Here is a 15,186-nt window from a genome sequence, read left to right on the forward strand (position 1 = left end):
CACCTGACCATCCATGTGAGTGGCTGTTAGTAGCAGGGGGCAGTGTAAGAATGACTCACAATAATCTTATTACTGCTTGATAAGCACATGGGAAGGGGTTAGGGTAGGTTCCTCTTATCTCCTGACCCGGAGCAGTCAGATGATTCACTACAGGCAAAATTTTTTTTTATCAGGTGAGGAGCCCTGAAGGCTATGCCCAAAATTTGACCCCATCGATGACCTCCTGGAAGGGGCTGGGAAGAGGGAGAAGACTTCTCCCTTTATGTCTTTATAAGGTGCCAAATGCAAATACTACCTATTCTACATAAAATAAAACATCATCCATTTTTACAATGCATTTTAAAAAGAGTCCTTGGAGATAAAGAGAAGAAAGTGGATGTGGAGAACTTATGGGAGAGAAATAGAAGGGGACTAGAAGAGAGATCTTCTAGTCTTCTAGATCTTCTAGATCTTCTTCTGCCTTCTAGAAGGCAGATTCCTGGGCCCCCTCCCAAGGGTTCTGATTCCATAGATCTGAGGGGTATCTGGGGAGTTTGCATTTTTAACAAGCTCCCCCAGTTTTTCTAATCTCGATCCAGTCATCACTGGCTGCAGGTCCAGGAACTTGCCTGTGACACCCCCCATGGACCACCCCCCCAGCCTCCTCTCCCTGTGTGCATTTCCTCTCGCAGGGATGGCGTTCCGTACTGCGAGTCCGACTACCATTCCCAGTTTGGCATCAAATGCGAGACTTGTGACCGGTACATCAGCGGCAGGGTCTTGGAGGTGAGTGGGTTCAAGTAACTGGGAAGGTGTTTGTGCGGGATGGCCTATGACTCCAAAAGGTCATCACTGAGGACGCCTCCTTCAGTAGCCTACCCCACCCCCGCTGCCATGACCTCAGCTGAGTTTACTCCCTGACTTGAATAGATAGTTTTGCCTCTCTGGGCACCCCCAAAATGAGAAGCTGGACAAAATTATTCCTGGATCCAAAAATGCTGTGCTGGGACTATCAGTGTCGTCTCTGGACTCAGACCCAAATAGATCACCACGGAGGGACAATTGTGGTTTTCTTCCCAGCCCTTCTAAAGGGTGGAAGCCATTTTTAAGTTTTAAGCATTTGGTAAGGTGCTGATCTAAGAACCAGCTTGTCTAGCGGTTGGCTCCTTAGCTGGTCCATTGCCATGACAACGGCTGTCCCCTGCCTCTGATGACCAGCTCGCTCTGCCTTTAACAGGAGATGCGCAGCTGAGCCCCTGCCCTGGACCCCTGTCTGCTGCCCTTCCAGGCCTTCCTTCCACACCCTGTGGGTCCAGAAAGCTTCCTATGCTTTGGGACCACCTATCTTGAGGAATTAAAAACAGGAAAGAGTTTGATACAACAGACGAACAATAGCCTAAGAGCAGGAACAATTGGGGTCGGATATTGACTCAAGGGCTAACTCGTGCTCAGGTTCACAGTGAGTGTCTTTGCCTCTCCAGGCCTCAGTGTTCCCTTCTGGCTGGCGGTGGCTGGGGGACGGCAGACTGGGACAGCTCTTGTGGGGGGGCTCATCAATCATGTTACAGCTGGCCAGTTGATGGCGGTCACCTGCAGTAAGCCCTGTGTTGAGAAGGATTCTGCAGTCACCTCTGGGCCCAGCAGGAGAGAGTGTCACAACCAGGGAAGGAGTTGCCCAGGAGATGCACTGAAGCTGAGCCCCAAGGACGAGAAGGAGACTGTCTGGTGATGCGCTAGGAAAAGAATAGAACTTGACCCCTTCAGGGAACAGAGAAAAAAGCCAGTGTGGCTGAATTATGTAAACTGAGGCTCAGGAAGGTTGGTCTAGCACACGGGGCTTACCCCATAGGGCTTTGCAGCCGTTTAGGAGTTGGATTTTGTAGTAAGTGCAATGAAAAGGTATTGGAGAGTTTTCAACCGAGGAGCAAAGGTGTTAAGATTGTAGGGATTCCGGGGTGCCTGGGTGGCTCAGTGTGTTAAAGCCTCTGCCTTCGGCTCAGGTCATGATCCCAGGGTCCTAGGATCGAGCCCCAAGTCGGGCTCTCTGCTCAGCAGGGAGCCTGCTTCCTCCTCTCTCTCTGCCTGCCTCTCTGCCTACTTGTGATCTCTATCTGTCAAATAAAATAAATAAAATCTTTAAAAAAAAAAAAACAAAAAAGATTGTAGGGATTCTGAATAAGATAAAGGCACAGAGCTGATAAACCATGAAAGCTTCCCAGGGAGCAGTAGGAGTGCGGAGTGGAGGAGAAAGCAAGCTACAGGAGCACAGCTAAGGTGTTGGCCCCGGTTTCCCAGGGCCCCATTCCAGGGTGAGGAGTTTGTTTGGAATTCACTGGGCAACAGAGTGTGTGGAAAGACTGAGCTGCTCCTCAGAGGGGGATGGTGTGATAGACAGAGGTTACCTTCGGAGGAAAGAACCCGGAAGTGGGAGACCGGCGAGGAGGCCATGACGCCGCGGGCAGGACTGGAGACCTGTAGTGGCAGCAGACAGAGAACTCACCTGCCTCCCGCGTGATGGCAGTGGGATTCCCACAGCTTTGCTCTGGGGCCACCAAGTAGACATGGGGTCTGAAGGAAAAGAAGTCAAAGGTTGTACCAGAGCATCAAGCCTGGATGGGAGGAAGCCTGGTGCTGCCCCCTGGGGAACTGGGGGTGGCCAGGAAAGGAGCTGATCTGGACAGAAACATCGAGTTCCATCGGAGACAAGTTGTGATTGAAATTCCAGGAAACCTTCGAGAAGGCGGTCAGAAATGTGGAGCAGCAGAGCTCAGGAACACAGCTCAGGCGTGGATGGCATAATCTCAGGCTAGGATTTGAGGAAGCGGCAGCACCAGGGGAGTCACCCAGGATTGAGAGGGAAACAGAGAGGAAGGGAGGGAGGAGTGAGCTGAAGGCACCCTGGGGAACAGGTGGCACAAGGAAGCCGAGGGGTTGTCAGAGAAAGAGGAAGAGCAGTCAGGGCTGTGGGGTGAGAATGGGGGCCAGGCCACAAGTGCTTCAGAAAGGAGGGCAAGGTCCACCAGCCTTGGCCAGATTCTGTGGAGCAGGTGAGGTCTATGTGGGCTGAGGAAAAGCCAGGAAGGGGGGAAGCCTTTCAGAAAGTTTCAAGTCTGCAGGATTAGAGAGGAGAGGCATCTACACCGTAGTGGGGGTAAAGGGTCTATGGGATGAGAGGTCATAAAAGAAGACTTTTTTTTAAGATTTTATTTATTTGAGAGAAAGAGAGAGAAAATGAGCAGCTCCCTGCTGAGCAGGGAGCCCCAGGCAGGACTTGGTGGAACTTGATCCTGGGACTCTGGGATCATGACCTGAGCCCAAGGCAGATGCCCAACAGACTGAGCCACCCAGGCGCCCCAAAGCAGACTCTTCTTTGGAAAAGGAGGAAATCTGGATTACATGCAGGGCTCCAGACGAGAATTCATCGTGGCATTTCCAGGTGGCTTTGAAACTATGTCTGCAGTGGCTGTCCTCTCCCTCATGTTATTGGGTTTAGCATCATGGGAGCCTCCTCTCGGGCTACTGTTGTAACCAGCTTTTGATTGATTCCATTTGTATGAGGCTCCATTAGCATCGTGGACTTATTGATTTTTTTTCCTTAGCGCTGGAAGAGACTTTTAGCTATCAGCTAGTTAACCCTCCTCGTTTTACAGATGAGAAAAGTGAGCCCTAAGACCTGTGATGTTATTCCAAGGTCATACACAGCGTTTCTGGTAAAGCAAAAACTAAAAATCTAGAACTCGAGATTCCTATATCCCAGGACACGTGCCCACAGCTCTCAGCCACTCAGGAGTTGGTCTTTGAGGTTCCATGATGTCATGAGATACATGGTTGGAATGAAACAGGTTTGGATTCCAATTTCACCACTTCTAGCCATGAAACCGGAAGCAAGTCACTTTCTCTGAGACTTAGAGTCTTTCTCTATCCTGTCAAATTCTACTGTCATTCAACTTCTCATGGATATGTTAGTGTGAAATAATAGAAAGTAAAGCTATTGGTCTCTGTCCCCAGTTCGTGGCACAGCACTCCTAAAATCTCTGCAATTTCCTAAGTGTTAAGAGCACTAGGAGCATCTATTGTTTTAAAATTAGTCTTTGACCCTGGTTCCTGATGCAGAGTTCCTAAATCTCCTGGAATTTCCTGGGTGGGTGGTGATAGGAGTGTCTTTTGTGAATGAGGTGGCTGGATGGGGTCCTGGAGAGATTCAAGATGGGAGCTGGTCACCAGGAAGACCAAGCCATGATTGGAAGCTTGGAACTTCCAGCCCCATCTCCCATCTTCCAGGAGGGGCAGGGGGAGGGGCTGGAGCCTGAGGTAAAGGGGGATCACGCCTATGTGATGAAGCCTCCGTAGCAGTCCCCAAAGGATGGGGTCTGGAGAGCTTCCGGGTGGCGGAACCTGTGGAGGTTCTGGGAGAGTGGTGGGTCAGGAGGGGACATGGAAGCTCCGAGCCTCTTCCCACACACCCTGTCCTACGAATCTCCTCCAGCTGGATGCTCATCTCTAACCTTTATTGTAGGTAAATGTGTTTCCCTGAGTTCCATGAGCTATTCTAGTGAATTATTGAACCCAGCTTGGGGGGCATGGGGACCCCAATTTATAGCCAGTTGGTCAGAAGCAACCTGGGTCTGACAACCTGGGACTTGGGTTGGCATCTGAAGAGGCAGATGCCTCTTGTGAGACTGAGGGCTTAACCTGTGGGGTCTGACGATCTTTCCAGGTAAATAGTTTCAGAACTGAAGTAAGCTGTAGGACACCCAGCTGATGTCTCAGAGAATTGCTTGGTGTGGAAATTCAGCCCCCAACACACATCTAGTGTCAGATGTCGTGTGAGCAGGGTAGTCATGTGAGAGTAAAGGACACATACAGGAGTATCTTTATAGGTAGTCAGAACCTTTTTGGTTGCAAGTGCAGAAATTATACTGAAATGGCTCAAGCCAAAACAGAAATTTATCAGCTCCCATAATAAAACACCCAGATGGAGGGCTTGCTTCAGGCCCAGCTGAATCCAGGACTCAGATGAATGCATTTGGAGTATCCTGCCATCCTGGCTCCACTTCATCCTGTGTTGGTTTTATTCTCAGGAAGGCTGTCCTTCATGATGGGAGAGCTGGACACCAGCTGCTTTAGGATATAAGCCTATCAGACAGCATCTCCAGGGAAAGGAGAGCTTCTCTTTTCTCATAGCTCAGCTTGGGACTGGTTCTCCCTGGACAATCTCAGAGGAATCGCCAAACCAATAGCTGTGACCATAGAATTGGAATATACTTATTGGTGGGGTCAGCCCTGCTTAACCACATGGACTGATGTGAGGAATATGTAGGACCACCTGGGTAAACCCTGGTGTTGTTTCTGGAAGAAGAGGAAAGAATATTGGCCAGGCAAAAAACACTTGCCCACTACAGGGTCCAGGGCATTTTTAGAGACACAACAGTACATAAGGAAATTTCATTTCCCCTTTCCCATTTCCTCCCTAGACCACCCCACCAGCCCTTCCTCAGTGACAGAGCTCAACATGCTGAATGACAGTCACACTCCCTCCTTCCTTGTCTGTGTCCTCTCCAAGGAGAGGACAGACTGCCCAGAACAGCCTCTCCTGACCTTGCTCTGATTCTCAGCCTCTCCGATATGCCCCGTTTTTCTGCACTATTTTCTTGATTTCTGTTTCTTAACAGATTGTCCCATCTTAACCTCACTGACTTGGTTCCCCTTAATCTGGTGCCAGCTGGTCTGGCAGCCTCCCTCCCAACTTGCTTCCAAGTTGTCACTGTGATAGTGCACAGCGTCTCTCGGCCTGGGTGGAGTGATGGGGCGCAACATTGAGGAAGATGCCAAGCTCGGTTTTGCCAAGGCGCTGTTGCCTCCCTGGAAAACAGGTCTATAATTGAAATGAAAAAGAGACACAAAGTAGGAAGAGGCTACTAATTAAACCGATTGTCCTTGTCATGGTAGGAGAGGTTCAGTCCCATGACATACCAGCTTGGGAAAATAGCAGGCTCCTCCCAGAGTTTGAACACAGTTTGCTTTGGTGATGATAAGGGCATTTCATCGTTGCTGGAAGCCACACAAACCAGAGCAAATAAGGAACACTGGAGATTTTTTTTTTTTCCTTTTTGAAAAGGAACTTGCTAAGTTTTTAGAATAAATCAAGTATTTTTCAGAATAGAGAAGCCCAGGCCTACCCATCAACCACCCCCTCAAAAAAGATTCAGAAATAAGCCTTTGGCGTTATTCAATTATAATTTTTGAACTGGAAAAGGAACCCATTAGCATCCCACCAGACTGGGAAGGGGCCTATAACAATTTTCCAATATCCATTAATTTTCTGCAGGCATATCCCACCCCCCCCAAATTAACCTTGCCCTAACATGCAGAATATACACTTGACTCTTAAACAACACGGGGTTAGGAGCACTGACCCCACACAGCTGAAAACCCACGTAGCCTTTTGACTCTCCAAAAACTTAACTACTAATAGCCTACTGTTGACTGGAAACCTCACCCATCACATACATCGATTAGCACGTATTTGTGTGAGGTATGTGTGGTATACAGTATTCTTAAAATAAAGTAAGCTAGGGAGAAGAAAATGCTATTAAGAAAATCACAAGGAAAAGAAAGTACAATTACAATGCTGTCTATAGAAAAATATAGTCACCTATAAATGGACCTATGCAGTTCAAATCCATGCTGTACAAGGGTCAGGTGTACCTTCAAAACAGGCCCCGCCTTCCCACCCCATCGCTGAGCTGAATTCCTCCATATGAAGAGTCTGGAACCACCACTGAAGGACCCCTACATGCCAAGTCCTCTGGGCTTGGATTGTAGTATCAGAACAGTCAGCATAGAAGCGAGTGCTACACGGGGGACCTGCACCCCAACACCCCCACCTCCATGACCTCTCTTCCTGGGGCCAGTATTTTTTTTTTTAAGATTTTATTTATTTATTTGACAGACAGAGATCACAAGTAGGCAGAGAGGCAGGCAGAGAGAGAGGAGGGAGCAGGTTCCCTGCTGAGCAGAGAGCCCGATGCGGAGCTTGATCCCAGGACCCTGGGATCATGACCTGAGTCAAAGGCAGAGGCTTTAACCCACTGAGCCACCCAGGCGCCCCTGGGGCCAGTATTGCTACCAGTTTCCAGTGACACCTAGAGATGTAACCTTTTCTGAGGCTCTTTCTTCCCCCATAGAAGAATTTGCACTGCTATGGTTGGAGGGGAGCGCCTGGGTGGCTCAGTGGGTTAAGCCTCTGCCTTCCGCTCAGGTCATGATCCCGGGGTCCTGGGATCGAGCCCTGCATCGGGCTCTCTGCTCAGCAGGGAGCCTGTTTCCTCCTCTCCCTCTGCCTGCCTCTCTGCCTACTTGTGATCTCTGTCTGTCAAATGGATAAATAAAATCTTAAAAAAAATTTTTTTAATAAAGTAGTTGGAGGAAAGGAAAGTGGGGATAGTCAAGGGGGCTCACCAAAACAAGGCTGGGGTGAGCTGGGGGATGGGGCAGAGACACTGGGGTGCAGCCATCACAGGCCTGGAGCCTCAGTGTCAGCAGGTCCTGCCTTTGTGGGGCCCATTATTTGTCCACTGAGCCCTAAAAGCCTGTCCTTCATGTGCCACTCTCAGAAGTTTTGCCATGTCTATGGACCTTACCTAATACTTCCTTACCTAATATTTTCATTGGCTTTAAGTTGGCTCACTTACAAATAATAAATAAATAAACAAACAAACATGCAATAGGAAAACCAAGATCGCTTCCTATAGTGCCAGTAACCAAAATAAATATATATATAATATATATGTATATATATATATCCTCTATTCTCTCTCTCTCTCTCTCACACACACATACACCCACACCCACACACACTCACACAGCTCTAACTGGATTCTACTGCTTATGGAGGTGCCAAGCCTCAAACCTATTCTCATTCTGAGAAAGGTAGGTTAGTAAGTTTCCGACAAATGCTAAAGACACAGTAGCACCAACTGGTACTCTCGATTCCGCTGACTCGGTTAGAAAAGCATATGACTTGATCTCAGGGTTGTGAATCCAAGCCCCATGTTGGGTGTCGAGATTGCCTAAGTAAATTCAATTTTTTAAAAAATGGAAGCATTGAAAAAGGATTGAAAAGAGGTCCTGTTCTTCATTGATCCAATGTAGGTCCCAGGTCCCTGTACCACTCAGTCACTCAGGTACAGCCAGTGATAAGGGCCCCATTCTTGGGGAAGTAATGAGATGTCCTCCAAACAAGATTGTTTCCTCATCTAGAAATGAGGAGGTGGGACCAGTGGACTCCAAGGGGTCCTTCCACTGCCAAAATAGAAGTGCGGGTGTCCGGGGAAGTCCCCTGAACTACCTTCGGGGTCCCACGCATAGAATCACCAAGCTTCCTGGGTGGGTGTTTAGATGGTTCTGGGCTCCTCTGGGTAGACTCCCAACCAACCTTAGAGTCACAAAGGCACCAACAATGCTAATGTGCCTAGGAGATGTTCAAATCCGACCTGCCCTGTGGACAGCAGCCCCAGCTCTGACCTCCTCTTTCCTCTCTCGATCTCCACAGGCAGGAGGGAAGCACTACCACCCTACGTGTGCCCGGTGTGTCCGCTGCCACCAGATGTTCACGGAAGGCGAGGAGATGTACCTCACAGGTAAGAAAACCAGACCTTCTGGAAGCCATCCCTGTCCAGCCATGTTTGTAAAGGAGAGACCATCTCCTTCATTTCGGTGTTATCTTTGTTTTTGGCTTGTCCTCAAGACTGCAATTAATTCGCCCCACTCTGGGTGGTTTGGGAGAGTTGCCCTTGTGGCTAATGTGAAGTGACATGTAATCTGCCTTCCGTCCCTGTGCGCCTCCACCCGCTGCTCAGCTGGCCTGCTTCCCGGGACTGTGCTCTGAGCAGACTCTCCTGGCTCTGCCTGGGGGGCGGGAGCGGGAGCAGAACCAGGCTGAAGGGTCAGAGAACCCCACAAAGATGGCTGTGTTGTGGGACATCTGCAGCATCACGGCCTCTCCCCCCTACCTCCCTCTCCTGCCCCGCACAACTCAGAGCACCACAGCAGACTGCCTGGGGCTTCCCGCAGACTCTCGGGGTACACCAAAAGGAATGGAAAGGAACCAGCAGTCTCCAAGAAGTAAAGAGGGACTGGTCCCCCTCTGCCCCCTTCCAAGGCCTAGCCTTCTGGCCCCAGGCTTCTTGCAAGTCGGCCTGTTAGTCCCCAGGCTCTGTTTTCTGCTCCAGCCTCAGCCCGGTCCATCCTCCCAGAATCTCGTAGTGTTCTCGGCAGATCCCTGTCTTCAGGGCCCCTTGCTGCCCACCACTGTAGGTACCCTCTCACCGAGGTCTTGGACTGCCTTTCCACTTCTAGCCCTGAATAAACCCAACACGTCGGCTGCGAGAGCCCACCTGCAAGTGCTTCTCTGTCCACTCAGCAACCATTTCCTGAGACGCTACCATGCACGGGCTCTGCCCCAGGGCCCCTAGCGAGTTCCAGCCCCAGCCCCTTGCAGCAGAAGGGGCCACAGTCAGGAATCCCACAGATAACCGACCATGGCGATAAGCTTCATGAAGAGGGGAGGTACGGGACTCTGAGAGCCCTAATGTGTGGAGTGGGCGTTGGGGAAGATGCCCTGAAGAAGGGCCAGGAGCTGGGACCCAAAGGATGTGGAGCTAAGAATCACCCCGTGAGGGGACAGAATCTGCCAGGCTCTAAGGCAGGTAAAGAAAGCACAGGTGTGGGGGCCATAGCGGGGGCGGGGGGTGAGGCCCAGTGGGGGGCAGAGGCAGACAGGGAGCCCATTCCAGGCTGCATCCTCATCCTCATTGCTGCGCTTTGCTCTCCTGCCTGCTGGCTCACTCCAGTCTCCCACGCCCTCCTCTGGAAGTCCTGCCATTCTAGGCTGAGGTGGGTCACTCTGGACTTCAGGACCCCCTCTGGTGCCCCCGACGCCGCCCACAACTTACACACTCCCTCCTTCCTGGTCCCTCCAGCTTCCGGTGGAGTCTGTTTGCTCCTGGAGCCTTCTCCAGGAGACTGTTTGCTCCTGACATGGACCCCACTAAGTCCTCACTCTACAGGGGGTCATTGTTGGCTGATGCGTGGGCTAGGAGAGCCCTTCCTCCACATTTCCCCTCAAAGCAGGACTAAGGCCAGGGAAGCAGTCACAGAGCGTGTGTCTTCCTGTCACGCTAGGCAGTGCATGCTTTGCCTAGAACAGGGTTTCTCAACCTTTGCACTGTTGACACTTTGGGCCAGTAAAGTCTTTGGCGTAGGGACTGTCCTAGGCCATGCACGGTGTTTAGAGGCACACCTGACCTCTACTCTCTCAATCCCAACAACATACTCCTTCCGGTTGTGACAACCCAAAATATCCCAGACATCTGCCCTGGGGAGGCAAAACTGTTCTCGGTTGAGAACCTCTGGCCCAAAGATAGTCAAGAGAATCTCATATCTTCTACTGGGAATGCTGGAGCAGGAATTCTTGGTTGGGTTGGACTAGGTGTCCATTTCTAAGATGCTATGAGCTTACAACTACCTACTTATATGTACAGTCAGAGAGGTAGCACAGATGGAAGGTCCCAGAGGTCACTCTAGACTAGTCGAACAGCCCTCGTTGTATAAATAGGAGCTATGAGGCGCAGAGGAGTGTAGAGCATGTAGGGGCAGACTGGCTTTATGATGCCCCCCCCAGGGGCTCTTCCCACCTCACCTCCTGGGACCCAGGCTCTGCCTGCTACTTAGGTCCCAACAAGGACTGGGCCTTCCTCTTCCATCAGTGCTGATCCCTAGTGCTTCCTGCTGCAGGACACTGGGTTACGTGCGGGGAGTCCCCCTGAGTCTCAGAATCCTGCATGATGTCTTTGTGCACCCCGACCACCAGGAATCTGGACTGTGCACTTAGTTTGGAAATTCTTTGCATGGTGTTCCTCTCCCCCTTTCCTGGTAAGCACATTTCCTAGTGTTGGAACTGCTCTCTCACTCACATCTCTAGAATCATCAACATCTTTTTCTACCTGCCCGAATTCCCAATCCTGATCTCCCCATTGAATGGCTGGCTGCACTGCTTACCAAGTTTTTGACCTTGGGCAGGTCTCTTCACACTGAACCTCAGTTACCTAGCCTGTAAAATAGGCTAATAACAGTCCCTATAACATATGGTAGGTTTGTGACACATGGAAAGTTCTTAGTTCTTTCATTCATTCAGTAAATATCTATTGAGCACTGCCTGTGTGTGCCCAGTGCTCCCTTAACAACTGGAGATGTAGCAGCGAGCAGGTCTGATAAGTTCACTGCCCTCACGGAGCTCACGTCCTCGTGTATCCAGAATCTCCAAGCCTTGCTTCTGGCCAGAACGTCACAGAATGCTGAAAGGGTTAAGTGATGAGGGGAACAGTTTGGTGATCATTCGAGAGAATGTGCAATCAAACCTACGAGAGAGAGAGGCCTGCGGGAGGTGGGAGATATTTTTGGTGATGAAGAAGGGCCTGTCACCCTCCTCCTTAATTATCTCCATTCCTACCCTCCTGGCTCCTAGGAGAGTGGGAGTAATTGCAGGGCGTTCAAGGACCTGCCTCAAGGGATGCTGTGTGATTGTACAGTGAGGGGGGCCAGGCCTTCCCATGCTGGAGTCATGCTGACTCTGGCTGTGGGAGTCTTAGGGGATGCTGCCACCTGGAGGTTCTGCTACCCCTGAGAGCCGGGCCTCTGATTGTCTTGGACATCCGCCCCGGGGGCCGTGGGAGGGGTAACTAGCCCTCAGAATGATATTCCCCAGAAATGGCAAGAAAACTCTCCGCATAGACAGCACAGAAGTGAAGAGAGCTGGGAGTCCTGGGTTCAAGGACCAACACGTCTGCAGATGGGCTGTGACCTTGAGAAATGACTTCCTTCTCTGGGTCTCTTCCCTCACCTGCAAAATGAGAATAATTGTTCTCCCTCGTTCATACATTCAAACCGGGGCCATGCTATGTGCCAGGCTCTCTGTGATGTGCTGGGAGCTCAGACATGAGCAAAGCAGCAGTGCCTGCTTCCTCGGGGGAGTGTGTTCTCAGGAGGGGAGTCTGACTTCAATCAAATAGAAGCATAGATATAACGACCAGCTGTGATAAATGCAGAGAAGGGAAAGTTTGGGAGCCATGGGAGTGTGCTTAGAAGGCTCCTGATCTAGTCTGGGAGGTCAGAGAAGGCTCTGCTGAAGCGGGGAAATTTCAAGCCAAGATCTTGGAAATGAGTAGGAGGTGGGAGGGTGAAGAGGGGAGGAACGATGGTGGAGGCGGGGGGAGCAGCAGGTGCAAAGGCCCGCTGTGGGAGGAAGCATCCTGTGGTAGAGAAACTGAGGCAGGCTCCCACACCCCCCCCACCCGCCTACAGAGAGCAGGTGTGCTCCACAAGGCCCTCATGAATATCAGAGACTGAATGCAAAAGTGCAAAGTGCCCCGTGCAGAAGCAACATACGAGACAGAAACAGAGAGCAAGGGAGCGAGCATTAGGAAGGTTGCAAAGTTTAAAAACCCAGTCTCGTCAGTTCTGGAGCGGCACACAACGAGGCATTGGCAGCGGGCCTCAGGAGGTTCTTCCGGTCAGTTTGTTTGTGTTTTAATTACGGTGTGATGGCTTTCTGATGAGCTCTAATTGGGAGAAGGCTGACGTCTGTTGAGGGGAGAACTTCTGGGGTCCCCCCGGAAACCAAAGCACGTTTTCTTCTATTTGTTTTAAGTTTTGTTGTGCATTCAGTCTTTTAACTGCTTCTGTAAAGATGCCAGATTTCTAAACTGTTTGTTGTCCAAACCCTTCATTTGGGTTTCACCAGGAAATCACGTCATTGATTTCGTGCAGCGGAATAATAGCCAAGATGCTACAGGTTCAGGCAAAACACACCAAAATCACAAAGCTTATAGCTGCTGGGTTGACGGGAGTTTTTCTAAACCCTAAATGTGGCTCATCAGATAGAATCTGGCTTTATTCTGAAAACATCTGGACCAGGGGAAAAGGAGAGATAGACTTTGTTCCTGTCCGTCTTTCTACGCTGCATACACCCCTGCTCTGAGGGTCTGAGAGAGAAGGACGCTGGGAACCCAGGAGCTCGCCTGCGGAGTTTTAAACGGGTCTCTGTTATCATTCGTATAGTGAACTACACAGGCAGGAAATCCTGACAAACCTGGCTCTGCTAAAGGAAGAAATGTAACAAATTGTAGGTCCTGCTAATAATAATAATGGCCCATCAGCTGATACTGGTGGAGTACTTAGTATGTGCCAAGCACCGTACTATAAGTTTTAAATGCAGTCTCCTGTTGTATCCTCCCAACAGCCCTGTGAGTTAAGAGCCATGAATATCCCCCACATAGAGAAGAAGAAGGTTAGAGAGGTTACGTCCCTGGGCCAAGGTTAGCTGGCCTATCTTCCTAGGCTTTGTTTAAGGCACTTTCTCCCATTTCTTTTCAGAATCCTTTTCTTTTTAAAGATTTTATTTATTTATTTATTTGAGAGAGAGAGAGAACGAGCAGAGGGAGGGACAGAGGGAGAAGGAGAGGAAGAGGAACAAGCAGACTCTCCCGAACTCAAACTCGGGGCTCAATCCCAAGACCCCGAGATCACGACCTGAGCTGAAGTCAGACCCTGAATTGACTGAGCCGCCCAGGAGCCCCCATTTTCAGAATTATTAACCTGTAGTTTGTAGTTGGCCTTCTGAATCCAATGAATCTCTTAGAAATTGCTTGCTGAAGTTTGCATGTAGGTATATTTCTTGAAGGAGAGGGTCTGTAGCTTTTCTCAAATTTTCAGAGCTGTCCAGGGCCCAACATCAAGTCACGAGTCCCAGTTCTGTGTTAACGCAAATCCAAAACAGAACCCTGAATGCTTGCTTTGGTAATTACCCCCAAACCTTCTCTTCTATAAGGTAGTCTATTTCAGATCACTTTTTTTTTAGTTCAGATGATAGAAGGTTCTGGCACCAGGAGGTGTGTATTTCTGGCACAGCTGGGGATGCCACTGACATATAGGAGGGCTTCTTTTTCCTCTGACAAGTACCTTAAAAGAGGTGCATGGAGCAAACAGATGTTCAGGGCAGGTGCCTCCCATTATTATGGCTTTGGAGAACACCAGCCCTCTGTCATATCTACGTGTCTCATCAAACCACACTTTAAAAGGCACCAACGTACTATTGGTTGCTATAAGCTAGTAGTTTAGCATTGTTACTTTAAATTGGATCTCTCTACTGACAGCTTAGCTTGTAGGAGTAATGCTTCAAAACTTTAAATCTCATGTTTCCCCAATCCTGCTACATAATTTTAGACTCTTCAAACATATCCTGTTACTGTACTAAATTGATACCTCCTAACGTCTGAATCTACTAAGCCTATTTCACTTGAAATAGACTACATTTTCATTTTGGATGAGCTGCGATTTTTTTTTTTAGACTTTTAGGGTTACCAAACATCTTGCAGCCTATAGAAAATATTATAGCGTAGTAGTTTGAAGTTGATATTTTAAAGTCTGTTTGCAACTTGCTTCTTCTCTCAGGTAACCTCAAACTCGAGACGATGTGGCTATTTTCTCGAGAGTTACATGTCACATCTACTTCTCCAGCCAATTTGTCCGTGTTGGTCAGAATTAGGTCCTGAGTAGCAATTTCCCTGGCGGCTTCCCCTATTTCCTGAGAAACAAAATTGCCCGCTGGGCAAGTCAAGAACTTGTCAGATACTCGGGTTTTCACTCAATGAGAAATTTTATTAGTCTGGACTTTTTAGGTGGCAGAAACAACATTAGGTAAAAGGGGATTGATCATCCCACAGAACTGAGAAACATCTAGAAGCAGCACGATGGGGTTTAGGAGCCCAGAGGGGTCGGCAGGTGGTTCTGCTCCTTGCTTCCTTCAGCGCGCGACCACCCAGTGTCCAGCCCTGCACCGGCTGCCTCGGTGTCAGGGAAGGAGGGCTCCGTGACCCCAGAGGGGCAGTATTCCATGCCAAGTTCAGCACAGAAGTCCCAGAGAGACTCTGTGGAGCCTGAGTCGGTCATATGTGCCTACCCAGGTCAGGGCGAGGACACCATGCTGGACAGAGCGAGACACCCCAATGTCCCCATCTGAAAACAGGGATAGCACTAGGCCCACCTCCCCAGGTTGTGGGATTAAGTGAGCCAACTGCAGGAGGAAGGCTTTGCACTGAGCCTGGCCCTTCCAGGTCCGCCCATCTGAGCTCATGTAAACATCCGGGA

At 49.8% G+C, this 15,186-nt stretch overlaps 1 protein-coding gene across 3 annotated transcripts in view; it reads left to right on the plus strand.

Moving 5' to 3' along the window:
* ABLIM3 (actin binding LIM protein family member 3) overlaps positions 1 to 15,186 on the plus strand; it is a 109,004-nt gene that overhangs the window by 60,626 nt on the left and 33,192 nt on the right. For all 3 annotated transcript variants that reach the window (XM_059173996.1, XM_059173993.1, XM_059173995.1), the window contains exons 6-7: positions 672 to 765; positions 8,534 to 8,621. In XM_059173996.1, the coding sequence (XP_059029979.1) occupies positions 672 to 765; positions 8,534 to 8,621 (182 nt within the window). The remainder of the gene's footprint in view (positions 1 to 671; positions 766 to 8,533; positions 8,622 to 15,186) is intronic.

This window comes from Mustela lutreola, chromosome 5 (assembly GCF_030435805.1).
Source record: "Mustela lutreola isolate mMusLut2 chromosome 5, mMusLut2.pri, whole genome shotgun sequence".
Taxonomy (NCBI): Eukaryota; Metazoa; Chordata; class Mammalia; order Carnivora; family Mustelidae; genus Mustela; species Mustela lutreola.